We start from the raw sequence: 27,736 nt of genomic DNA on the forward strand, positions 1-27,736 counted from the left end.
GTAGGAAGTGGCTTATAAAATCCAGTCTTGCATCCAGAGTTCATCTCTTCTCCTAAACAGAGATACCAGGCACTGCTGCTAGTCTGGTTTCCTAAGAAACACAGCTTATGCCATGGTGATGGGTATGTGAGAACGTACGTACGTCCACCCCAGTCTTTCAGTATTTTAGATCCACTGGGCTAATACCAACCATATATGGCTGCAGGTACAGGAGCTTCAGGCATATTCAGCATCTCCAGTATTTTTGTGAAAACAAGATGCAGTGACAACAGCCCTCCCCACTGAGGGGAAAAACTGTTGTGTGAACCCAACTCTTACTAGACACTAGAGAATCATATGGGAGGGTGCTGCTGAAGACAGCCCTGACCATTCCTAGAGCAGCTCAAGCCACGTGTTTAGCTCTTTCTAAGAGTCAGCAGAAGCTTTTACGCTTCATGAGGTGGGGCTGCAGGACTGCACAGGATCCCAGGGGGTGCCAGCACACTTAATGTGAGCTGGGAGTGTGACAGCAAGACTGGCACTTGGAATTGCCTACAGGGCTCGGTGGGGGAAGCTGCTGCCACAGGGCTGATCTACCCATCTGCAGTCTTCCCACCTGTGGAAGGTACTGCTGTTTGTGGGAATGGCATGGCAAGGAGCTGCTCAGGCAGGGGAGGAAGCCACTCAGCGGAGAGACAGTTGAGGGATCTTGTGGCATCTGTCACAACTGGCTGCACTGTCTCTCCAAAGTGCCCAGATGCTACAAGTCCAGGGGTTCTTCTTGGGTCCCAACAGTCACCAGTGATCTGAAGACACTTCCATATGACTCCCCAGGTAGACTCTCTATGGACATCTCTCCTTCCCCGTCCCCTTAGGTAACTTCCTAAGCTTGAATCTGTGATGCCCATGAGCTTTAAAACCTTTCCCCCTGAGATGCTGGGCTGATATTAAAGGTACTGAGGACAGCTAGACCCAGGTCTTGTAGCCTTGGATGGCAGCTTTCTGCCATCTGTACTCTGAATACGCCCCCCTGCTCATGAGAGAGGGTGCATCCTGCTGTAGTGTCTCCTGAAGCAAGAGAAAAGGGCTGTGACAAAGCTGCCACAGTGTCACCTCTAGAATTGGCTGCTTTGCCCACTTGTTTCGTGTTTGTTTGCTTTTCCATGCTGATGCAGTGAATTAAGTCATTCTGTGGGTCATGCCAGCCATTGGCAGGCTGGCATCAAACACATGATACAGATTGTCTTTGCTGGGGACCTGTCATTCCCATTTTGTCCCTTTTTATACAGCTTCTCCCAGCCTGAGAAGCTCTGCCTTCTCCCAGCTGCCAGGCCTGTCCTACCTGCCTGATCTTTCCCTTTTCCCATGCACAACTTGAGGAAATACACGTTTCCGAGAGAAAGGAACCAGAATTTGATGCAGAGCTAGATGTCTCCTGAGCCCATGGTGAGATATCTCTCTGCTGCAGACACAGAGGCTCATGTAGGCTGGAAGGCCCACTAGAGGGGAAATGTCCCATTGATCTCTTCTAGGTGCATTGTGATGACAGAGTCTTACATAAGTATTTCTTCATGTAGCCAGGCTGTGTAGAAGATAAATCCTAGTTCTGCTTTTAAGAAAGATAGCAGCATTACTGTGGCTATTAGCTTGGACCAGCATGGTCTGTGCATCTGAAGCTGAAGGCTGTAGGACGGCCTGACATGCTGGTGGAACAGGCAGCTTCAACTTAAGCAATGCAGGTTGAATACTGGTGTCCTGTGACCTTCTGCTCACCCCTCAAAGGGTTAACTACTAACTGCTGCCTTCAGCCTGGTGATGCTCTGTCAGGGCTTGGAAGCTGGCCCTGCATAGCCACTGCTCAACCTCCAAATGATAAATCACGTCAGGATACAAAACTGATTCCGGTCCTTAAAAATGAATAGGTTATTTGAAAAATGCCCTGTGCTGGGTGTGAATTCTGCATCACCCTCATCAATCACTTGTCATAAAATAACATTAACAGTCAGGAGTCGGCAGAAGGCGGTCAGGTTTGGAGGGGGAAGAAATGTAAAGTGATTTCCTGGTATGTTTTGTCGACTAGAATGGCAGTCTTGTTTCCCATTTAGGTAGCTGAGCAAATTTTACATTCTCTCCTCCCTGGGGAAAGGACCCTCTTGTGCTCTGCCAGCCAAAATGTGGCAGTAACCAGAAATAAAGCTAGGAGATTGTTAAATGATAGAAGTGGGATGGGGCTTGGTTGAAAGAGGACGGGCTGAGAGAGAAAAGAATGCAGAAAAGTAGGACCATCAGGTCCCACAGCTGTTTGCCCCTGTCACTGCATGGATTGGGATTTCCTCCCCATCGCCACGAACCTGTTGTTTTTGGGTGGAACTGGGGCACTTGGCACTTCTCAGGGCAGTAGAAAGCTGTGTTTACACCATCAGGGAAAGGATGCGCTTGGCCACGAGCCCTTCCAGAGCTGCCTGCTGCCGCTGGGTGCCGGCCAGCAGCACCTCAAGCCAGATGAGTTATCGCCCACAGCGCGGCCGCTTTCCAAGCTGTGTCGCAGATCTGGATGCCCAATTAGATTCCCATTAGCACAGACAGTGTTTAGGTGTCCTTGGCTTATCACTAAGTTGAGTCTGGTGTAAAGACCCACCTTGGTTCTCCAAGCATGTTTGTAGGAAGAGGTGCCAGGGAGGGCTGCAGCAACAGGGGCCAATGGCGGAGACTTGGTTCAAATTTTTTGCTGACTGGTTGTTTGCCGGAGGGATTTGCTCCTGGTTTTGTCTTGTAATGTCACAATTTCTATAGGTTATAGCTTTAACTGGTGTTAAGGGCACCTTCCTTTAGGGATGCTTAACTCTCAGGAAATGATGCTTTAGAAGTAAGGCGGTTGCCAACTATTGGGGCTGAGTGTCTTTCAGTCCTCAGGATGTCCGTGAAGTGTCCATGAGAACCAGCATGGCTCCGGGCTTGGGAATGGAGCAAGTCCTGCCCAGAGCTTCTTAGGTTCCTCCCAGAGGTCAGAGCTGAATGTTCTTTTCTTCCTATTTTGCACACAACCAAGCGTGAGGCTCGAGTTGATGAATGCTGAGAACCCAGCTCAAACACTGTGGTGGCCTCCTGGCCGAAGTGAGTGGAGATGTGCCACTCATCCAGGGACCTGCCTTGGTTACCTGCTTCAGGTGTCTGGGGTCAGAGGCGGTGCAGTCAGGGCTCGTTTAGATGCTGGAGACTCCTCTCTTCGGTATGCACGAGGAGATGCCCTTGTGTGCCCGATTCTGTAGCAAAACTCGCTGACAGCTCTTCTGCCGGGTTTGTGCACCACCTCCATCTCATTACTTAATGATAATAAAGATGGAAAGAGCAAAACTGGCCTCTGTCATTCACCAGGGGACAGATTCTGCTGCCTCTGAAGTGCCTGTGATTTCCAGGGGATAGGGCTAAGCTCCTGCCTCCATCATTACAGCAAATCATTTTCTTATTTCTGCCTGTGAGCAAGGGACTGGAACCTGAAGAGGTTACGTCCAAATACACGTGTTGAATATTCCCCCCTTCCCTGCTTAGGAAGGAGATGCTGCGCACTATTAAATTCATAATGCTGTGCCTGGCTGCATTAGTTACCATGCAACACACTAACGAAATTGAGGATGAAGAACATATTTTCCCACGTCTGAAGTACTGCAGAATAGATTTAATAGATTTGCATGTATGGTGCATTTGTGAAAACACTGTGAAAAATGGGGAGGGAGGGAGGGAAGGGGGAAATGTTTATTCGTTATCAGCTGATGAATAATTAATTTACAAACGTTGTCTTGTTAAATATAAATTAAATCCTCATTTGACACACTTTATAATTTAGAAGTATAAGCCCAGCATGAATGAAGAGAACTCCCCACTGACTGCTTTCATGTAAATCTCGAGGAGCCAGGGAGGGAGGTTTAGCTTTCAAAGTTAAAGCTGACAGGGAGTTAGTGGTGAGGAAGGGGGCTGCTCTGACAAAGGCAGCCTGGGGACCTGGGGCACTCTTGTCTTTGCTCGTGGGTGCAGGGAGGCAGTGGCTGCCCGCACAACCCTCTTCCAAGGATTGCTTCCTCCCCACGCAGAGCTGCGGGTGGCTGAGCTGCTGAATCGCAGCTCTCTGAGTACAATCCCCATCGATGTCGTGTTATCAGAGTGAGCAGCAAGCCGGCAGCTGCTTCTGAACGGCTGAGCTATCCCAGCAGCAGGGCAACGATCCCCAGGAGAGGAGCCAGGCTCCACAAAAGCCCTAACGGGGCTAAGCCACCCTTGTCAGGGAGCCCTTTGGCAGTTTGAGGCGTCTCCACACGGAAGCGGAGCCGCATCCCGAAGAACGGCGGCTGTGCTTTGTCGGAAGGCACTTAGTGTGGGAGCCACGGCGGGAAGCCTTGGGTTACAGCCCTGGTGTCCCACTGCAAGGCTTGGGTTAATATCTTCGTTTCTTCTTAATAGATGGGGAAACCGAGACCGGTAATAATTGTCTGGCTCTGAGGAACACTTAAGTCTTGATTATACTTAGCTTTGGCTGCTTTGGAATAAGTAGGAAGGAAATGAAATGAAAATGGCACACTTTTTAAAATGCTTGAATATGTTGCTCTGGAGCACAAGATAAGCCTATAGGTAAAAGAAATTTGTTACCCCCCCCCCCCTTCTTCCCTGATAATAATAGACTCCAGCAGTTGCACAGCACTTCTCAACTGAAAGGACTTAAAAATGCTTCACAAATCATCTGTCTAGGAGGCAATGGCCCAGATGCACCCGCTTCCAGGGCAGATTGCAATGCTCGAAGCATGCCGCAATGCTCTGCCAAGGACTGCACGCTCTTCTTGGCCTGCCTGGGGTGCAGCAAGAGTCAGGCATCAGCATAAATCTACTGAAGTTGCACAGGACACGCGCTCACATAATGAGCTAGGTCGTGTTTTGGTCCCTGATAAAGATGCATATCGTAGAAGTTTAAAGTGTTGGGAAATGGGTATTGCTCACTAAGGGCCCCAGTGCTTTTTCTGGCTGTTAGTTTCCGTGCCTGAGTGATGGCTCAGCGCTGCTGGAGCTGGTGGTGCATTTATAGCATCTTCCCAAATACTCATTTGCTTGGAGAGTGCTTATATCTCTTGATTCCCTGATGTTTGGGAACGGTCACCTGAACCCATTCCTGTGTGCCCAAGTGCAAGGGACGGTCTGCTCCTCACAGAGCTGCTCGTGTTCGCACGGCGTTGAGGTCAGGTACACGGGGAAGGGCAGCAGCCGTCCTGTAGCCATTGTTTGTCATTGCCTTAAATAAAAAAAAAATCACGAAGCCACTGAGGAATAGCACCAATCATGTGTGACTTGTGGGACAAATCACGAACCGCAACAGAAGGTCTAATGAAATAAATTAGTTATTCCCATCTTGAACGTATCCCAAGAGCTTCCGCAAGTTTCAGGGTCTGCTCCCAAACCGGAAAAGGGCTGATTTATTCACTATGAATAATTCAACTGGCTCCTTTTATTATCCAGAACATACACTAATCCCCTCCAGATAATTTCTGTGTGATATCCATGTTGGTATTTTATTTATAAGCTTTTTATTGTGCAGAAAACACAAGGAGTCTGTTATCAGGGAAGATGAACAAAAAGCTGGGGTTTTGCCTTCAAAATTTGGAGTTAAATAAAATATGAAAATCTGGACAGCGGCCTCCTGGGGGGGAAATGTGCTTTTCTTCAGAGGCATTTCTGGAGAGCTAAGCCCTAAAGTTAATTAACATCTGTGCTCCCCAGTCTGACGCTAAATGGGGAATGTGGCTGTACTCGGTCAGGTTTCTTAAACTGCAGCGTCAGCCCTGGCACACAGGTGCCTCCACAGAGCCCACAGCTTGGGCAGCAACGCGGGATAAATCAACATTCATAACGGAGTAAGCGGCTCTTGTAAATTCCTTCACGGATCCGATTTCCGGCCTTCTGCTGCCAGGGACGGCTCGATCCCGCGTTCAGTTTGTGCCAGCCTTTTGGAGAAAACCCACATTTTTTCAGCCAGCCTGAATGCAGAGGGTTTTTTTTTTGCCCTGGACCCTCGCAGGCAGCCCAGGAAGGATGCTTAATGTAGGCGCTTCCCGAGTGGCCAGGGTGCTCACCATGTCCAACCTGAGAGTGTTTTAACTTGGAATTCCTCACCCTTACCCACAAAAGACCTTTCTAACACAGCTCACGACCGCAGCAGCTGCGCCTGGTCTCCCCTTCCGGAGGTGTCTGCCAGCAACTGGGTTTCTGCTTGTTAATAGACCATGATGACAGTTTTCCAGTGACCAGGAGACTCTCCTTACTGGGGTCTGGACCAGACTGGAGGGATGTCCTGTGCCCTGGCCACCCTGGCAGCTCGCTCTCGGTTTTGTAGGGCTTTGCCCTCTGGCAGGACATTAGAAGAGGCCTTGCCATGATGCACCGACGCAGACACGGCTGCGGTGGCTGGGTGGGGGGGTGCATCCTTGCCCATCACACGCTGGGAGGGATGTGCCCGGGAGATGCGGGCTCAGGCTCAGAGCTGCTGTGTGCAGCTGCACCTTGCGTAGAACCGCGTGGCTGCGGCCACATCCATCACAAACGCGTTAGCTAATGGAGTGGCTCTGTGGTTCCCCAGTGGCCCCACTTCTCCATATGGAGACGTGTGTGTGTGGACAGGCTGGGAAGCATGTGTGTGATTCAGGTACTGATCTGTGTCTGAACCTCATTAAATTGATTCTGCCAAGTCAAAGGGAAAGCACTGTTGTGTCAATGTTGAAAGATATAGGCTCTGAGCTGTACCAACAGTTGTCACTTGATGGGCTGAATTATTTTTAAGGCAGAGCTGATTTATCAGAACTGAAAGCTTTAGATCTCTCCATGGGAGAGGTCTGGATATTTCAGGTGCATGAGAGCCAAGTCAAGAGCTGGTCAGAGGCCAGGGTTTCTGGTCTAGGGTGAACAGCCAGCATTGTAGGGGAGGGGGTCTCGCTCTCCCCTCCCACTTGAGACAAACAGCCAAAATTCTTAAGCATTTCTGAGGGAAAATGGGTTTAGGGACAATCAAAACATTTATGTTTAGTGTCATCGGATTGTTTTGATTTGTTTTTCATACGGTGATAAATTCTGTCCTATATGTAAAGCATGAAAATGAGTATTTAAAAATAAAAGTCAAAATGAAATGAATCAAATAGATAAGAGTAAAACAAAATATTGTGTTAGCTTACTGAAGAAAAAAATGTTTCTGAATGCAGTGATGAGGTTGAGGTAATTCATTTTAGGTTATGACAATTTTAATTTATTTCCAACAAAACTTCATTTTTTTCAGTAGAAATTGGTTCTATTTATTTCCTGCATCCCCAGATGAAGCAATCCTACCATCCCCCCTAAAAGGCTGATGTGAAATCTGCTTGCTATAAATGTGTTATGAAATGGAAACCATTTCTCAGAATTCCATGGTTGTGGGTGACCAGAGGCAATATGTTTCAAGGACCTCTTCATGCTGTGATGTTAAAGACTGAATATTCAGACTATTGCATTCCATCTCCGTGCACAGGAAGGATTTAATTGCCCATGATATGAACTGCAAGCGAGCAGCAGTGGAGCAGTGATACTGCCAGCCTGAGCCTCCCTGTGGCACCGGGGTGGCCGGGCTGAGGCAGCGCTTTGGTTCTCTTCCTTGCAGCCCCTCGGATCTCCTCCGTGCCCCCATGACCCCCGTGTTAGGGTCAGCAAGTGGGTGGGCTGGTGGATCTCCACAATCACCTGCAGCGATGCCTCACGCCGGCTGGCAGCAGCCCACCCTTCCCCGCTGCAGGTTTGCTGATGTTGCAGCCATTTCACGCCAGCACTGCTGAGACTGGCCCCACCAGTTCCTGATGCAACCGCTCCTCAAAGCCCCAGAGGGATCGTGCTGGCTGCGTGGGGCACTGTGGGTGGGGCAGTAAGTCTGGTCAGGGGTCTTGGGCTTTCTCTGTGCTGGGCTTGCTGTGTGCTGGTGGTACGGAGCTGATGGTACCTGGGGACCCTGGAATAAGCCTTGCTTGTCCATCTTCGTGTCCAGAGGGCTTTGGTGTGAGGATTTCCATGGTGGTTCTCTGACCTGCAGTTATCTGGGACTGGCTCTAACCATCTGATCAGCTTTGCTCAACAGGAGAACTGCAGTGCAGGCTTACCCACCGGCAGATGCACATGGGATGTGTGAACCAAAACACTTCTGAGTGTGGGTGGGGGAACACCTTGTCTCCATGTGGCTGGGGAACAGGGGAGGTCAGAGCAGGGACTCTGCAAATGTTGTAAGCCTCATTCCTGACACTTCCCCCCGATCTGCTTCTCTTTCCCTCCAGCTTTGCCAGTGTACCTGTTACAACTCCCACAACAGACCTGTGTCCCTTGGTCTGTCTTTCTCCTCCACAGACACCCAAAGCCACCTTAGTAGTGTAGTGAGGATAAGGAGACAAAGTGGAGCAGTGGGTAGAGAAGTGGAAAAAATTTGTGGGAGTTAGGCTGGTGGTTCCTACAGCGACAGGAAGGTAGGAGGGTGAAGTTAATATGATAACTGGCTGATCTTCTCTTTATTTGCTCCTTGAAAAGAAAAGCCGAAGACAAAAAGAACCATAATATTCAAATGACCGTTTCCTTTCCTGATCTGGTAGTGGTGGACTAACAGACCTGTCCAGAGCTTGCAGCCTTAGTTTGTCACGTTAATCTGTACCTTATGAGAAGGCACGATGCACCTGGGTCCCCCTGCCACAACAAAGAGCCACAGTGGTGACATGGCTTGGAGCTGTGTGCCAGAGGGATCTGCAGAGGAAATCTCACCAGGAGGCTTGAGGAGGAAGGGTCTCTGCTGAGAAGGGATGGAAGGAGCACTGGGAATGGGGATGTCAGGCACCCAGTTTGTGCTGCAAGGGAGGAGTGAGCCATCGCGTGAAGCCAAGCTCCCGTTGCACTGCTCATGGCTGTTTGGATGTGAGCTCTGCGTGCAGCCTCCTGCAGAGCTGACTGCAAGCTTCAGTCCAGTTCCGCAGCAGCGAGGTCGGGGGCTGCTTAGATGCTGATCCTCTCTCACTGGATCAGCAGGAGAGGAGATGAAAATACCTCAGTGTTGCTGCTATCACAGAAAGTCAAAGGCAGGTCCAGTGGTGGGATTTGGTAAGGAGCAGGAGAGAATGTGCTGTCCAGCTCCTGGGAACTTTGGACTAAGCTCAAGACCCAAAATTGTTTAGTGTCTTTGTATGTATGATTCTGGGATATGCAAGTGCATTCCTTAAGTAGAAAACCTGAGCCTTCATCTTATTCACTATTCTCCAGAGAGGTCCTAGAGCCATCTAGGAGAGCTGGAGAAGGTAGAGTGGCTTAGTTTTAAAGGAGGCATCTGCAGTAGGCTGGGGCTCTATGAAACAGCTGGAGGCTGGAAAAAAGGACTGGGACTACCAGCCCCCAGTTTCTGAGGAGGGTCTTTGGCAGCCGTCAGATGCCATGGGAAATGAGCAGCCTGGAGCAGCAGAGCTCTGCAGGTCCTGCTTGCCTGGTGGCTCGTGTCCTAGCTTCCAAATGACCACCACGCTTGGCCTGAAGTGTGGGTGTGTGCCTGGAAAGGAGAATCAGCTGGCCTGGTGTAACTGCAGTCCGGCTTCCTTTGCCCTTTGAATACCCAACAGGGGAGACAGAAAGAAATTGTTCTTTCTCTGTAACCTGTTCAATTTCTCCAAGCTGCTTTCCTCAGCCTGGTGCTCCCTTGAAATCTCATTAGGACTGGGCTGTGATTTTGTGGTGGCTTGAAAAGAGGAATTGGGAAAGGAAAAACAAAATGAAGCAGGGAGAAAGAGCTAAATCAAGGAACTGGCAGGGCAGGAAGAGAAAGCTGGCAAGCACAGCAAGGGGTATGAGAGACAACATGAAACAGGTTTCCTTGAAGGAGTCAGCAGAGCAGAGTACACTGTCCCCACCTCCTCCTTCATCTGGGGCCAGGAGAGAACAGTGTCAGGAGTGAGGATTTCTGCAGAGGGCACGAAACCCTCCCCTTTTGTGAAAGCAGAACCTTCTCAGATCTTTTGAATGTGCTTTTTTTCCTTGAGGATGAGGATTAGAAAGGGATTTATACAGGCAGACAAGTCATTTTCCTCCTGGCCAGCAGAGGCATTTCCATACAATGGATGGCATCCCAGGGACGTGGGTGCACTGTGCTTTCTCAGACCCATTTTGGTGGGAGGACAGAGCAGTATTGGGGTTTGGGAGGCACCTCTCTCTGAGGTGCCACCCTGGCTCACTGATTCTTGGAGAGCTGCATCATACTGCCCAGCCAGGGCCAGTTTCCTCCTGACGCTTTGTGCCGTGCCATGACTCCTCGTGTGGGGCAGCCCGTTAGCCCACGGCAGCCTGTGATTCACCTCCCAGGCGCAGCTCCACTGCCATGGCTACTGGTGAGCATCGCTTCTTCAGCACCAGTTCTGGGCTCTGCTGGCTTCTCCATTTTGTCAGCATGCCACCCAAGAAGGCGGTTTGACAGAGCTCAGTGCTCGTTGGACGCGGGTGGTTCCCGCAGAGGAGGGCATATTTTGAAGGCTGCAGTAATTTTCCTGCTCCTTATACTCTGCCCCTACGCCCCTGTGACTGCCCGCTGTAGGAGCCTGCTGGGACAGAGGGACGCTGCCTTACCTTGTTTGCCCGTTCTTACCCCCTCTGGTTTTGCATGCTGCTGTGTGCCAGGCCAAGCAATTCCTGCACTGGAAGAAGCTTCTGGCTCCGATCCGCACAGAAAGCAGAGCTCCTATGGCTCCCAGTCTCTGTCAGCCTTTCCTTCCTCTCTTGACCTCAAAGCACAGCTTCTGTAGCAATTTCTTCATCACTAAGACTGCAGTGGGAGGGACTTTGTTTTCTTTCCATGACAATCGGCATCCAGCTGAGATCACTAGACACCTTTCAGTCCATAGAGAGAGTCAGTCCCTGCCCTGGAGACTGTAGGGCCTTACTAGACAAAGCATGAGAAGTTGGGAAGGGGGTAAGAAATGATGTGATGTTTGAACAGGGCGATTATAATTGAAGCAGTTTCTATTTGAAGGGGGGTATGGGCAGGGTGGTAATGCCTTTCTTGCTGAGGCAGAGAAGCAGAGGGGTGAGCTACAGACCAAAGAGAGTGTGGAGGAGGAAAAAAGATTAGAGCAAGGAGTGAAATGAAAAGAGGGAAAACCCAAGAAAGCCTGGGAAGATGAAAAACCCGCAAAGGGAACTGGGCAGCAGATGTGGACTGTTCAGACAGGGAAAGGTGCTGAGACCTTTACAAATGTCTACAGCCTACTGTGGACTACTCTACCCCTCCAAAACTCTGTCCCCCCAAACAGGGACTGGATATAAGTAAGAATCAGACCCTAAATCTCAGAGGCAGTGTTGACTCTGCCAGTCCATCGGGTGAGCCAGCAGTAGCAGTAGGCAATACTCTGGCAAAGCCAGTGGTGATGCCAGTGGTGGTCCCTTCTGTATGAGGTACCAGACTGGAAGCAGGGAAACAGGCCCAGCTGGTGAGCCCTAAGCCTAGAAGGATGCTTGCTCTAATACTTCAAACCACACAGCCACATGCCTCTGACAGTTGAAGACACTCATCTCATTTAATGTTTGGAGAACTTTCCTGACTTCTTTCGCTTCACCTGAGGGCCATTTCCCTGCTGCTGCAACAGGATACTGCTCTCATTCCTGCCTCTCCATCCTAGGGAGGAGGCAGTGAGGCTGCAGTGTCCAGCTCCTGAACTGAGCAGGAGCCTGCAGGCAGCCTCACGGGAATCCAGCAGCCCAGGACAGTGAGTTTTGTAAGGACAGAGAGATGGGGCAAGGACCATGTCAGAGCTGGCGAAACAGATCATGTTCCCAGGCAACAACCGACTTGCAGATGTCTCCATGGGGACAAGCTGACCATCCCAGACACCCCTCTCCAGGAGTGTTTAGGATTTGTGGGACCTCCTGCCTTCCTTCGCCTGGTACAGGGAAGCTGCAGCAGCTGCTCTCCCCGTCCTGGGCAGTTATTAGACTGCCCATCCCAGTGTTTCATTTTAATTGCAGTGGGTGGCATGGGAATAGGAAGTTCAATTAAAGAAATTCCAGCTTCTCATCTGAATCTTGCCAAGCTGTCCTGGAGGAGCAATCTTGGGGAGTTAATTGTATGCAGTGAGAAGGTTTATCTTCTAGCCCTTTCAAAGGAAATTTCTTTTCATCTTGTCAAACACCCCATGAGTTTAAAGGACAAATCAACAAGAGCACCTGCCCAAAGTGCTAAGTATTCTCTTCCAGTTACCCTATGTGATTCTGTCCTCACCTCTTCGCCCACCTGCTTCCTTCTTCCGGCACAAAGTTCCTTCAAGCCCAACACTGTGGGGAGCATTTAAGCTTTAGCAGTAAGGTTTGACACACAAACAAGACTTCGGACAAGTGTGGCTTTGCTCTGCAAGCAGCCCAGGCATTTTCTAGAGATCATGGTAACTGGGCTGCATCCTTGTTTGCATCAGAAGGTGCTTACAAATGACTTTCCACCCAGGCCATGTTCTGTCCTGAGAGTGATGAAAAACCAAACTGAAAGGAGGCGGCTCCTTCCCTGTGGTACTTTGCATAATACTTCATTGAAGTGTTCAGTATCTTCTCCTTTAATTAATTCTGCCCCATCTGCATATAGCATCCTGTGTCCATGCCTCTGCCTTTTCAGTAATAACCTCATCAAGGACAATGCAGACAGACTGTGCTTCTATAAACCAGAGTCTGGCTGATGTCATGTCTCAACTCAAGGACTTTCCTTGATCCTTGGGGTAATGACTGTTAATCAGATGCTAAACACACAGGTCTAGGTCACATGCCCTTGGGGCTCACAGTGAGAGGCTCCTGGTGCCAGGCTACCTTCCCATGAAAAGAGGAGCGGGCACCATGGCAATCAGCAGCCATCGTGGGGTTGCATGTGAGGAGGTAACATCACCGAAGGACAGGAAGCGGTGGAACAAGAGAACAGCTCAGAAGAAAGGGTTTGGGGGGAAAGAAACAGTCTGGGGTGGTTGGCTGTCGTGAGTATAAAAGCCTGCCTTTTAGATGTCCCTGCTTGCACGTGCATGGGAGCAGGCATGAGCAGAGGTGTGTGGGAATGGGCAGGTAGAGATCTCAGAAGGCAGCACTTGGTTTTGAAAGCCCTGTCCAGTTCTCATCTGCAGAGACTCCAAGGGTGAGCAAGCCATGATTGGGGAGTCCGCAATCGGCAGAGCAGCATGTACAGAATGTCTTGTTTGAAGGCTCCTGGCACGAGCACAGGACATGGTGATGGTTTTTAACAGCGAGTTTGTATTATAAAAAGAATGCTGTCTCAACTGAGATCCCTGGGCAGAGGCGAAAGACATTAAGACAAGGACAGCGCTGCCAGTGTTGCTGCAGAAGTGAAGCAGATGGGAAGTTCAGTGTGTCACCTTGAAAACACAGATCATCAGAGCTCTGCTCCTTTTGTCCTTGCGAGCTCTCCTAGTCACTCCAGCATCATGTCCAGAGAGCTCTCCGGGGTCCGATTTGGAGAGACGAGGACCTTGGAAACACAATGAAATTTATATTCTCATTCTTTTGCTCTTTGTGTTCAGGAGAAAAAACTCACCCAGAGCAGGGACATGGAAGCATCCACAAGCAAGGTGTCTCACACTACTAATGGGAGAACTGGGAGAAGCCTGATGCTGCCCAGCCAGTCGCTGAAGTGGTCCAGTGTCAAGCATCAGCATATGCTGTTAGTACACGTCCTCCCCGCTTGCTGCCCTTGGAAAGTGCTTGCACATGTCATGCTAGAAGCACGTTCCTGCCCACAAGCTGTGGGGACAAGAAGTTGTGCATCAGATTCAAAGATTATTCTAAAACAAGATTATTTTATTTAGTTTATTTATTTACCCTGGAGTGTGTCTCCAGACTTTCTGCTATTATTAAGAGTGTTCCCTGGGACATGGAGCCAGCTGGGAGCAGCCCAGGGTTTGTCAGAGATGTTTACAGGCTGGGAGGGATGCATGGGATGTTGTGGAGAGGAAAATGCTCACCTGTGCAGGGCTGTGGGGGTGTGGAATTGCTGAACGCAGTTCTGTCTGCAGGGGGGATGCTTGGGCTGACCTCTGTTTTGCAGAAGAGGGAGACTGGAGGAGAGGCTTCCTGACGTGCCTCAAGCTACACAGAGTGACCTACCAGCCCTTGAAAGAAATAACACCCCATTCCTGGGTCTTCTCCAATAAGTCCTGAGATTTTCCTGAACTACAGCACCCCTGTAATATCTGCTTTGCTCAGCTCTGTGATTGTCAGCGTGGACCCATCAGATTCCCACCAGCCCACCTGAAATGCTGGCCATGCTTCCCAGGAAAGCAGCCTGCTTTACCGTACTGCAGCAAGGGATTTGCTTGGAGGTGCAGAGGGAAGGGGGCTGTATGAATAAAAACAAATATCAGAACAATAAAAGCTAGAATGAGACTGGCTAGGATGTTCATCTCTCAGCCCCAGTATTAATTAGGATTTTTCCAAAGTATCTCTCCAGCAGGGGAAAATGGAGGAACCTGTTTCCAAGTCTCTGTCTCCTCTATTTGGAGATGTTGTTGAATACCAGTGAAGTTGCAAAAAACCCCATTAAATCCTTGATTTTATCCTAATTTAAGAAGACATCTAAGACATCTTCATCTCATGGCTTTGCCTCTCTCTTTGGCATTTGTCAGAAAGCTGAGCTCTTAAAGAACACAGAGGAAGAAGCTCATAGATGGATACAGGAACCATGGGGTACCAACTCCTCTGTATCCCACTAACTGCACCCTTGAGAGGGGTCAGCTGAACTGCACACCCTAACTTGCTTTGAGCCATTTCAAAAGGATCTTCTGGTGGCACACAGCTGTGTTTATTTAGTGTATAAAGTAACCTGAAAATACAAACTGCTAATTCCAAGTTGTGTCATGCTAACCCTGTGAGTTTAAGCTGTTAGTCTGAAATTGGGTAGCCCTAACTCATATCTGCTCAGAATCCAGCGTGGAATTTAGTCTAGATTAGAGTTCCTGGGGCCAAATCCAACTGGAAATATGGGCTGATTCCCCATGTGTATGCGCATACACACAGAGGTGAGAGAGGAGGCACGGGGAGGAGCTAACAGGGCCAGACTGGATGCCCTTGCTGTATCAGGACATCAGGATGGGAAGCAGGGAGGTGCTCCAGGGCCATGAAGGTTAGGCTAGAGCAGCTGGGGCTGGGATGACCCAAGGAGCAGGGCTAAGGGTAGCACACAATGAGAACAGTGGCCAGCTCCCAGTTCTCTTGTGCTGGGAGCAGGCTGGTTTCTGAATCTGTTTATTTTCTTTTGGATTGAAAATTTTGGGGTTTTCTTTGAAATTTCTTTTCACACAGAAATTCCATAGCTTTTCACTTAAACTATGTTTTTAAAAATGAAAGGGTTTGAGAGTGCAGTAAAATCTTTTTATTGTTTTATTTTTTTTTTCTTCCAAGATGAAATATTCTTGTCAACTCCACATCCCTTTATTTCCCACAAATGCTCTTTTACAGGACAGGGGTTTTTTTCCGTTAAATATTTTCAGATTTTACCATTTTCTGGAATTGGGTTTTCAGCAGCATCTGTGCTGCTCGCATGAGGAAAACAAGGACTGATCAGTGATGTGCCAGGTGATGGCGGTGACCAAGGGCCAGCAGGGACATGCTGGAAGGCTGAGTTGGACACCAGCCCACACCTCTAGCAGCGGCGGCGCTGCAGGGCGTTCCTCAGCATTGGGTAAACTCACGTGATAGCAGTTAGGGTAGGCAGTCTGCCGGATTTGCCTTACGGGTAGTTTCATTTATTATTTTGTGACTGAAGTTTGATGTAATGTTGCATGCGTGCCAACATGTGTGTGCCACCCTACGTGTGATTCAAATGGCGTGACCTAACTGTTAGAGCGATTCCTCTTACTTCACTAGCTGTTTCTGTTGAAAACACTCAAAAAGCCTGTGCTTTTACAGAGAAGTTAACAACCTCCATGTGCTGCATAGCAGATGGTACAGTAATGTTGGAGGCGTATTTTACAATAACCTTTTTTCACACGGGGAAATTGAGGTATTGAGAAATCTCTTTCTGATGCTTGAGAATGAATCAGGGGCAGAGGGAAACTACAGGGGTGTGGGAGTTCAAGAAACAGCACTGCCATAAGTTTTAGGGGCTGAGCTCGTCCTGCCAAACTTCAGCTATTCAGCCTTGATCTGCCTGGACTCTCCTAAGGTCAGTAAGAGTGTGAGGCATTTCCAGAAGACAGCTGCTTCATATTGGGATCTCCCTCCAGAAGTGCCTACCCCTCTCCAATGACTGTGGGGAACCCATGGTCACACACCTCCCATTTGAATCACCTTGATCAGATGCCTACAGCCAAGTGGGCTCTGATTAATGCTCAGAGAAAGGTCTGAGCACTGTCCCACAGCTGATGAGTGCAGAGCCGCAGTCCTGCAAGGCTCCCTGGCATCAATGCAAACCGCACCTGATGGATACAGGTGCTAAAAGTCTTCAGGAACTGTCGTGGTTTAACCCCAGGTGGCACCTAAGCACCGCACAGCCGCTCGCTCGCTCTCTCCTCCGCAACAGCATGGGGGAGAGAATCTGAAGGGTAAAAGTACTCCCAAAAGCCAGAGCATTTTTGTATACATCTTGCCTCGGATAATTCTCAATGAAAATACCATGTAAAACGTAAATGCCAACATTTCCCAATGGGTTCCCCACCTAGAGGCAAGGGAGCCAGCTCAGCTAGTAAGTTGTTCCTTGTGAATAGCTGTACTAATAATAGCTACTGAAATTAGATCAAACCACAGGACAGTGACAATAACAGCTCAGATTTTTCAGAAGAGCTGAATGACTTGTGCACTACACCTTTTGCAAAGGCTGGCTATGAATGGCACAAGAGGAGCTCTTTAATGCTGATCCCTTCTGAAAATCTGGGCTTGACAACAAACACCAAACCCCTGGGATAGCTGACCCTCCACTCTCCCAGAATGTTAGCACTGGTTATCCCAGACCTGCATGCTGAACTTTACAGCAGGACATCTAACCTGAGCAGCCAGCCCAGAAGCGAGATCTCACAAATGACTCCAGTTAGGAGATAGAAATTGATAGTGGCATCTAACATGGATTTATCACTGCATTTTTAGTTGCTTTCTCCTACACCAGAGATTCTGCTTAGGAGGAGCAATGTAAGCTTATACTGGCTCAAATGGGATTTGCAGGGGTGGGGAAGAACATGTCAAATGTTGCGTTATTTTGACCCCAACAGCTGGCAAGGAAAAAAAAATGGCCCCAAGCAGAATAATGTCATTTTCTTGGGCTGCCATTACCCCACCTTGTCCCTGCTGTGCCCATACTTCTTTGCCCACCCGTGGGGTCTCTTTCACTGTTTTCACAATCTGATCCATGCCTTCATCACCACACACCCTATATGCCCAAGCAGTGCCCAGTGCGATCTAGAGCATTCAGATGCTGGAATGGGCTCTCCTGTTTTCAGGCAGCGGCGATGCTTGCGCGCTTGGCTTTGAGGGCTGCTGCTATCCTAGCTCTATGTCTCCTCGTGGCTGTTTTGAATGAACCGTGGAAGCAATGCCATCACTTCGAATGCTCTGCATCTGTCCCCATTTAGAGATATGTTAAGACCTCATCCCCATCACCTTTGCTCATCCCCCTGTCTAAGCAGGGTGAAGGATCAGTCCAGAGAGTGCCTCGACCGCCTGATGGCAAATGCTCTTTTCTCATGATCTCATTCCTATGCAAGGGATGTTTTCGGTAACAATCACTCATCACCGGTTGGCTGACAGTGGAGCGAGGGCGAAGAAAATGAAGCGAGGAGTCGTGTGCTGCCCTGCTCTGCCTGCCCTCAGCAGGACATGCTGTCCAAGAGAGCGCGCTAAGAGCACCGCATCTATTTTAACAGCATGGTTTGAGAAGTCGGCTCTGAACCAGCAGCAAGGGCAGCGGAGGGAGGATGTGCTGCAGTCATAAAAATTCCACCAAGATCAATCAATAGAGGGAGGAGGAGAATAAGAGGGAGAGATGGCAAAGTCAGACATTGTTCATCTCTGCCCAGAGGAGAGAGTGAGATGATGCCTTCATGGTCATGGGGGTTTAACAGGAGTGAGAGGGAGCAAAGTCCAAGTCAGAGAGGTGCTGTCAGGAGCAGTCAACAGCCTTTAATATGGGCTGGTGGAACTGGATTTGGGGGTCTGGTTCAGACAGCCACTGAGTGCCAGACATGCTCCTGCATGGCACTAATTAGCACCTTCTCAGGCAGTCTGAAAAAGAGGGTAAGGAGTAAATTGGCTTGCAGCAGCAAGCAGCAGAACGGTGGGCTAATGATGTGGACTACTGCCAATCCAATCTAGACAGGAGCTGCCTCCCAGAAATGCTAGTTAGGGGTGAGCTAGGACACCCTCTCTCTTACCAAAACCAAAGGTTTTCATTATGGTGGAAACTCTGTTTTCTGTCTGCAAAAGACTAAAGATTTTGAACTGGTTGCACCAAGAGCTGGGTCCATAGCAGCCCCTTCCCCAGCTTCCTTTTCGCATCTTCAGCATCTTCAGCATGGTTTTTCATATAAACCATTTACTGTGTAAATCCTGCAGCAAGGGATGGATTCTCACTAGGTTTATGCACAACATTACTATTGCTATACGTACGAATTAGGTGTATGGAGCACTGCTGGGCTGTATCCTAACAAATAACAGAAAGAGCTGTCTGCTTGCCCTCTCTGGTAAGCTGGTGAGCAGCTTTCCTTGCCTTTGTTTGAAAGGTGGAGCTGAACTTAGGACTGGATTCAGCCAATGTCCATGCCTATGCTTAAAAGGAGTGTTTGGCTTGAGTTGTCCACCAAGAGGAAGCCCAAGCCCTTGTTTGTATGGTCTTGGCTTTCCAGGCATGGGTCAGGCAAAACATGCTACAGCTCAGCCCACTAGCCAACACACAGTCTTTGGCTCTTCCTAAGTGTGCCATGGACATCCTGACCCCAAGCTAAACATGAGCCTGGAAAGGTGTCAGTGGTCACCAACATCTGCTCTCAGACTTAAAAAGCGAATGTTCTGGCTGTCACTCTAAAATGGTGGCCTGCAGACCAGAGGACAGGGCTCTGCTTTGCCCGAATCCGCCTCAGAAAGACATGTTCTTCTTTCTCTTTCACAGGAATACACCATTGATATCTTCTTTGCTCAGACGTGGTACGACCGGCGCCTTCGTTTCAACAGCACCTTGAAGGCCCTCACGCTGAACACCAACATGGTGAGCCGCATCTGGATCCCAGATACCTTTTTTAGGAACTCCAAGCGGGCTGATTCCCACTGGATAACCACTCCTAATCAGCTCCTCCGCATCTGGAATGACGGAAAAGTGCTCTACACGCTCAGGTACATCCAGCAGGCACTGTGGCCGGCTGCTGAGGTGAGGGAACAAGGAGCTGGTGAAAGCAGAGGAGGTTTCCAGGTGTCCTGGGACAGAGTAGTGGAGATGTCTCCCTGAGCTGATGGGAGTACACATGCAGTACTAGTTGCAGAATGGGCTTCCTCTTCCCAGGATGAAGGCTTCCAGAAAATCAAACTGGTTTTCCATATTATACCTAGAAAAAAGTCAAAACTACAAATGGTTTCCTAAACCAAAATCCTTTAAAAGTTTATGTTGGTCAGTCCAGCTATCTCATTCTGGTAATAAACATTTGGCTTTTGTTCCCATAAATTCTCACTCCCATAAATGAATCTGAAAAGCTCACTAAACAAAAAGGCTTTTTGAATGTGAAAATTAGATGGTTTTTCTCACTTTGAAAATATCCAAACATATGTTTTATTTTGCTGCTGTTTTAAAATGTTCCTGCAAACAGACTGATCTTCAACAAATTAGTGTTTCTCTCTCAAGGAAGCGAGAATCCCGCTGTCACATTGTTGTGTTGGAATCAAACCACCTTCACCAACACAAAATCTCAGTCTCCCCCTCTCTCTCTCCCTCTCTCAGGCTGACGATTGAGGCTGAGTGCCTGCTCCAGCTGCAGAATTTCCCAATGGACACTCACTCCTGCCCTTTGGTTTTTTCCAGTTGTGAGTATACGTATTTTTAAAACAGTTTTAGAAGGCAAGTAAAGAAATCTCAGTAGAGTAAAACTCTTCTGGGGACACCATCCTCCCTTTTAGCTACATTTTTCACCTAATTTCTGACTCTCTTCCTGGGCCATTGCCTGTCATCCCTGAAGCATCTTCCCACTCCTGGGCTAGCAGAGATCTTCAGGGCCGGATTCACAGCACCTCTGAGTTTCTCCTTAGTTTGGGTGGACAGTTGGAGGTGATTATTCCAGTGACCTTCTGGTCACTCTGGACAGAATATATCCCTTCAGCTGGCAGACAAATGGCACCCATCCTGCCTGGCATCTTCCCTCTTCTCCCGCTCTCTGAGAGGACAGCTTGGCTCTCAGCCCAGAGACAGGACCACTTTCTGCACCCAAGGCCATCACAAAGGAGGGGTACTCAGACCTTCCCTCTCAGTCCCCACTTGTCCATTCTCATCAGCAGAGAGGGCTGCTGATATTGGCCCATCTCCACTGGTAATTTTGCAGTGAGCCTTTCTGCACCGAGAGGTTCCTGTCCTCATGCATTAGTTGGAAATCTGATTTAGTCATCTTAGCTGGGGTTTGTATCTCCTGCTTCCCCTGCCACTGAAGAGATACAGCTCACGTGGCTCTGAGGTGCTTCAGAGGGAGGCAGCATGCTGAGGAGATACCATCCCCTTGTCTCCCACCATCCTTCATTCTTTGCTAATTAACGGTACATGCTATACATGCTTGGTAATTAGAAACACACTTCTAGTTAGCTGCCAAGCTCTTGCTCCTTCCTTCCTCTGAGGAACTCTCTCGTAGTTGTCAAGGTCCCTGCTTCGCAGTAGGCTTGGTTCTTTGTCAAGAAAGCCAGAGCCAGGAGAAGCCATGCTCCAGCCTGCCAGGCCTTCTTCTCCACGGAGAATGCACCCCTTCTGTTCCATACAGAGATCAGCTCCCAGGGTGGGAGGTACAGATAGTCTGAGCAGCCACAGCCATGCTACCTCCATGTTGGCACCTTTGTATTCTTGGTGTACTCATGCCTGGGAAGGGAAGGTAGTCATAAGGAGTAGTGAAGGCCCCGTGCTGCCCCAGGGAGCTAAAACCCATAAAAATTTCAGGCTGGGGATGTCCTCTTACACCAACCCAAGTCTTACTCCCACCAGTGCAGTCCTTACAGAATCACAGAATTGTCTAGGTTGGAAAAGACCTTGAAGATCATCCAGTCCAACCATCAACCCAACATTAACAGTTCTCAACTACACCAGATCCCTCAGCACTAGAAAGGCTCCGTTTCTAGCCCTGGTCTTCCCATCCCTAGGATTTGAAGCAGCCCACAAAGGGAGTTGCTGTCCCTACTCTCATTGCATGTGGGGGTGCCTAAGGGAATCTAAACAAAACGCATCAGAAATAACTGCCTGAAAGCTTCATGTTTACAAAACAGCTCGAGTGAGATGCCAGCGCTTTTGCAGTCAGGGTGGTGAATGAGTAGAGGCACATGACATATTCTTTCACTGATGCCCTTGCCCCTTTTCCCAGATGGCTACCCACGTGAGGAGATTGTCTATCGCTGGAGGCGCTACTCCATTGAGGTCTCTGACCAGCGCACCTGGAGGCTCTACCAGTTTGACTTCACAGGGCTGAGGAACACCTCGGAAGTTCTCAGGACTGGGGCAGGTGAGGCAAAGGGAGACAGCCCACAGAAACGCCAGTGTCTTGGAGACCTCGTGGGAGGCAAAGGAGCCATCAGACAGTGCCACAGTGGTGGGGAAGAAAGGTCACTACAGCACAGTTAGAGAAACATAAGGATGAAAGGATGGACCTTTGCTAGAGGGAGCAGAAGTGATGAAGGGTGAGGGGAAGACAAAGCAGGGGGAGGCCAGAACCACTGACATCTGTGAACTGTGGGGTGACAATGCTGACGTGAATGAAGCTATCCCTAACTGAAGGGTCAGGAGAGAGGGGAGATGGAGCTCAGATCCCCTCTTGCTGCAGTATGTGCATACTATGTGATCCCTGGGTGGGGAAATCAGAACTTGCAGGTCTCAATCTTTCCTTCTGTAAAGTTGTGTGGGGCAGATGAACACCCGCATTATGCTTTAAGAGACAGGAACAAGGCTGCATGTGTGAAGAAACCAGGGAATGGAGGCCCTTCAGCTTCTCCTCGTCATAATAGCTCACATCCTCTTTCCTTCCCACAGACAACTGAGGAAAGCCTCTGGATTCCTGCAGGTGGGGTGAGCTCATGTTTTTAAGCCCTCTGAAGCAGCAAGTTCAGGTAGCGCTTCTCCCACTCTGCAGAAATCTGCTGTTGTCAACACCGACAGCCAGCCTCTAACCGGGGTAGAAAGGCAGCACAAACCGGAACAAGAAGTGGTGCAGTGAAAGTGTCTTGAATGCACCAGTGGCTGTCTGACATCTCTAATTCTCTTTTTTGGTAATTGCTTGCAAGCTCCATCTTAACCCTAGAGCTGTCGGGTGGCTTTCTTCCAATACTCGCTAGGAACTGCTGAAAAAGAGGAAGAACCTCAGCTGTAAGTTGCCAAATGAGCAATTAGGATGTACAGCACCACATGCCTTTTCCAGGGGCAGAACCAGAGTCCCGATGAATGTGACTGAAGGACACCTCTTTTGTCACAGCTCAGGTAGTTAGTTAGCAACCCAGGCCATGTAGCTTGTTACAGCTAAATAGCTTCTATAGAAAAGAAACTCTTACAGCAATCAGCTGAAGATGAATACTCTCTTCCCTGCAACTTCTCCAGACAGTGTGCTCTTCAGTGTGCTTGGACACACAGGCAGGCCAGTACAAATGCAGCCTGGTGGCCACATAGCCAACCAGGCAGATTGCCAGCTGGGCAACCACAAAGTCAGCTCTTAAATTAGTCACAAAGGCATTAAGTCAGACAGCTACAGAGCCAGCCAGGTAACCACAGAGTCCACTAGCCACAAAACCAGCAAGCCAGTGACAATGCCAGTGAGTCATCAAACCTAATCAGCCAGCCACACAGCTGTCCATGAAGCTAAAAATCTGGGCAGCCACAAAACCAGCCAACTAGGCACTTAAAACAAGAAAACCTCATCAGAAAGACTCTAAATTCTGAAACTTTGCTGATTTTTGTGTTTTAGGAAGTCACATCTTATGATTCCAATGTCTCTGTTGCTTTTTCCCTAGGGGAGTACATGGTGATGACAGTTTCTTTTGACCTAAGTAGACGTATGGGTTATTTTGCCATTCAGACCTACATTCCCTGCATCCTGACTGTTGTTCTTTCCTGGGTTTCCTTCTGGATCAAGAGAGACTCTACACCAGCCAGGACATCTCTGGGTAAGAGACAGGTTGTTGCATGTCTGATGCTTGTCAAACTCTGCAAGGCTAGCAGAGTGGCAGTGTTGGAGTGCAAAATCTCCTAAAGCACTTCGGCATTTTCTGGCGTTATTCAGCTTACTGGAGGATAGTCCACTCGTCCATCTTTCTGTTAGTAACACTATCCTCAAGTTCAACCAAATCTCCAACTGTGCTGGTTTGGACTACTGGATTATTTCAGGACAGCACAACACTCTCATATCTTGATCTGAGACCCTTGCACAGCCTCTTCCAAGTTGACAATGTGGTAATCTCATGTGCTGAGAGGAGAGGGGTGAGCTGTGGCGTTGCAATGCTGACCAAAGGGCTCCTGTCACATCCATGCATTCTGCATTTCCTCATGACTTTTCAAGGGCTCACTGTAGGACCAGCGACATGAAGGTTGTAGGGTAATGAGCAAAGTTGCTCAGCTGTATCCATAGGGTCCCAAGTTCTGTCCGGATGTGGAAGCCCTGTAGGTACAGCCTTTCTCTGTCAGTCACACCACAGTGGGAGTCCAGGATGTGGCAACAGCTTTGCCTATTGTTTGGATTTTCTCAGCATACTGCAGTAGCTCTTTGAGGCAGGAAAAAGCTTATGTCAATTGAATCCTGCTCTGATAGGTGCTGGAGAGGTCTTTACAAATCTTTAATGCACTTTGGCTGTATTTGCATTTTGCAGCAAGCTCTGCGTCCCAGCGCTGTCCTTCCCATCAGCCCGGACGACTTTCTCTTTAATTGGAGGTGGCGTTCCCAGCCCTGCCTGCAGGCCTCTGCAGGGAGGAAGAGGAGAGGCGAGGGGCCATCAGCATCAGGCAGGGCTATTCAGAGCTCATCCATTCTGACCATCTCTCCCCACCTCCCTATCAAAATCAATTTCTTTGGTGCCCATGGAGAGAGCAGGAAGAGGAGTGGGGTGTCATTTCCAATGGAGGTGAGGGTACGCCATAGTCCATGGCTGGGAAAGGAATGAAAAGCAAGAGGCAAAATTTCTGCACGGCTGACACCACTGTGGTGGCTGCCTCAAAAAGCAAAGGCAAGTTTCCCCAGGAGGGGAGCCCCTCTCTGTGGTAAGGGACTTCAGCACATCAAGAGTAATGTATTCTCTCCACAGCCCCTGTTGTACTTAATACAAATGATCCCCAGTACCTTTCAAGCCCGCCAGCCTACATTAGGGAGATGGAAACTGGACCAGTTCCATTGGCATTTCAAATACATGGGAATTCACATCACATCTGCTAATGCAAATACAGTAGGAAAATATGAAAATCTCTTGTCATGCTCCCACCCATTGAGGTGACCCCAGGAAAGGGTGGCAGGTGGATTTAGATGAATGCTAGAGAAGGAGGAACAGGTGGAGTTCCTGCTTCTTCTCCACATCCTAAAAAACAGTGGATGAGATCACGATACCAACTCTTGCAGCTGATCCCTTGTTGGCTCCTGATACTTTATGTCTGGAAACAGGTCTGTGAGCTTTACTGCTGCTGCAAAAACAATTCCAAGCCCCATTCAAGTCAAAAGAGATTGCTTATCATCTCCTACCCACTTGCCCTCTACATCAAGAAATGGACAGATTGTGAAGAGCTGTCTCTGAAGAATAGCCATGAGCAGGTTGAAAGCTTATGGGTAAGAATTAGAGACCAAGGCAACAAAGAGAATCTTCTTGTGGTTGGTGTTTACTACAGGCCACCCAATCAAGGGGGGCCTATGGACGAAGCCTTCTTACTCCAGCTACAGGAGGCATCGCAGTTGCAGGCTCTTGTCCTGCTGGGGGACTTCAAGCACCCCGACATCTGCTGGAAAGGTAGCAGGGTGAGCTGTAGGCAATCCAGGAGACTCCTGGAGTGCATCGAGGAGAACTTCTTAAGCCAGGTAATAGACAGCCCTACCAGAAGGAATGTGGTATGGGACCTGTTGGTCACCAACACAAGTGAGCTAATCAGTGAAGTCAAGATTGGAGGCAGCCTGGGCTGCAGTGATCCTGCACTGGTGGAGTTCGCAGTCCTGAGGGACCCTGAATTTTAGGAAAGCAAACTTCCAGTTGTTCACAGGGCCAGTCAATAGGATCCCTTGGAAAACTGCCCTCAGGGACACGGGAGCAGAACAGAGCTGGCAGATCTTTAAGGACGCTTTCCATAGAGCGCAAGAGCTCTCGATCCCCAGGTGTAAGAAATCAGGAAAGGAAGGCAAGAGACCAGCATGGATGAGTCAAGACCTGCCAGTCAAACTAAAACACAGGAATGAAATGGCCAGGAAGTGGAAGCAGGGACAGGTATCCTGGGAAGAGTACAGGGACACTGCCTGGTTGTGTAGGGATGGGGTCAGGAAGGCCAAGGTGCAGCTGGAGCTGAGCTTGGCAAGGGATGCAAAGAATAATAAGAAGGGCTTCTATAGATATGTCAGCCAGAAAAGGAAGGTCAAAGAAAGCAATACACCACCGATGAACACAACTGACAAACTGCCAACCACAGACGAGGAGAAGGCTGAGGTACTCAACAAGTTTTTTGCCTCAGTCTTCACTGGCAACCTCTGTTCCCACACCTTTCGAGTGGATGGGCCGTAAGACAGGGACTGGGGGAGCAAAGTCCCTCCCACTGTAAGAGAAGATCAGGTTCGTGACCACCTGGGGAACCTGAACATGTGTAAGTCTATGGGACCTGACAAGATGCATCCCAGAGTCCTGAGGGAATTGGCTGACGTAGTTATCAAGTCAGTCTCTGTGATACTTGAAAAGTCTTGGCAGCCAGGTAAACTACTGACTGGGAACTACCAACCTGTCAGCCTCACCTCTGTGCCTGGGGAGATCATGGAACAGATCCTCCTGGAAGGTATGGTAAGGCACATGGAGGACAGGGAGGTGATTCAAGACAGGCAGCATGGCTTCACCGAGGGCAAGTCCTGCCTTCTGTGATGGAGTGACCACCTCAGTGGCCAAGGGGATTGCTGCAGATGTCATCTAGCTGGACTTCAGTAAGGCCTTTGACAAGGTCCCCCACAACATCCTTCTCTCTAAACTGGAGAGATACGGATTTGATGGGTGGGCTGTTCGGTGGATCAGGAATTGGTTGGATGGTCGCATCCAGAGAGTGGTGGTCAACAGCTCAATGTCCAGATGGAGATCAGTGACGAGTGGTGTCCCTCAGGGGTCTGTATGGGGACCAGCACTGTTTAATATCTTCATCAGTGACACAGACAGTGGGATCGAGTGCACCCTCACTCAACAAGTTTGCAGATGACACCCAGCTGAGTGGTGCGGTTGACACACCTGAGGGACGGGATGCCATCCAGAGGGACCTGGACAAGCTGGAGAAGTGGGCCCATGTGAACCTCATGAGGTTCAGTAAGGCCAAGTGCAAGGTCCTGCACCTGGGTCAGGGCAACCCCCAGTATCAACACAGGCTGGGGGATGAAGGGACTGAGAACAGCCCTGTGGAGAGGGACTTGGGGGTACTGGTAGATGAAAAGCTGAACATGAGCTGGCAATGTGCACTCACAGCCCAGAAAGCCAACCGTGTCCTGGGCTGCAGAAAGAGAGGCCAACAGGTCAAGGGAGGTGATTCTCCCCCTCTACTCTGCTCTGGTGAGACCCCACCTGCAGTGCTGTGTCCAGCTCTGGAGTCCTCAGTACAGGAAAGACATGGACCTGTTGGAGCTGGTCCAGAGGAGGCCACAAAAATGATCAGAGGGATGGAACACCTCTCCTATAAGGAAAGGCTGAGAGTTGGGGTTGTTCAGCCTGGAGAAGAGAAGGCTCTGGGGAGACCTTATCGCAGCCTTTCAATACTTAAAGGGGGCTTCTAAGAAAGATGGGGACAGACTTTTTAGTAGGGCCTGTAGCAATAGGACAAGGAGTAATGGTTTTAAACTAGAAGCGGGTAGATTCAGACTAGGTACAAGGAAGAAATTTTTTCTGATGAGGGTGGTGAAACATTGGAACAGGTTGCACGAGGAGGTGGCAGATGGAAACATTCAAGGTCAGGCTGGACAGGGCTCTGAGCAACTGGATCTAGTTGAAGATGTCCCTGCTCATTGCAGGGGGGTTGGACTAGATGACCTTTAAAGGTCCTTTCCAACCCAAACCGTTCTATGATTCCATGATTCTATGATGAGATTTGCATTGGGCTGAATTCATCCCGGGAGCAAATGCTCAAAGACAAAGGGAGAACAAGAAAGGAGGCCTTTGCATTCCAGCTTTGGTTCATATCAGACAGAAATAGCAGTTCTGTGTCATCTGAGACATTGCCATGCTTATTGCTGACTCAGCCAGACATCACTGACCAAATCCCAACTCGCCCATTGCCTGCCCAAAGCGATCCATCCAGTGTTATTGCCTCAGCACGTCCTTCCTCTGAACTCTCCTCTCATCGTCCAAGCAA

The 27,736-nt window shown here is 49.3% G+C and overlaps 1 protein-coding gene across 1 annotated transcript in view; it reads left to right on the plus strand.

Annotated features, from left to right (window-relative positions):
• The window catches only part of LOC141949260 (gamma-aminobutyric acid receptor subunit gamma-4), a 42,956-nt gene that overhangs the window by 7,610 nt on the left and 7,610 nt on the right, over positions 1-27,736 (plus strand). The window contains exons 4-7 of the mRNA XM_074882638.1: positions 19,127-19,347; positions 19,946-20,028; positions 21,558-21,695; positions 23,191-23,343. Coding sequence (XP_074738739.1) covers positions 19,127-19,347; positions 19,946-20,028; positions 21,558-21,695; positions 23,191-23,343 — 595 coding nt within the window. The remainder of the gene's footprint in view (positions 1-19,126; positions 19,348-19,945; positions 20,029-21,557; positions 21,696-23,190; positions 23,344-27,736) is intronic.

This window comes from Strix uralensis, chromosome 13, assembly GCF_047716275.1.
Source record: "Strix uralensis isolate ZFMK-TIS-50842 chromosome 13, bStrUra1, whole genome shotgun sequence".
In the NCBI taxonomy this organism is placed as follows: Eukaryota; Metazoa; Chordata; class Aves; order Strigiformes; family Strigidae; genus Strix; species Strix uralensis.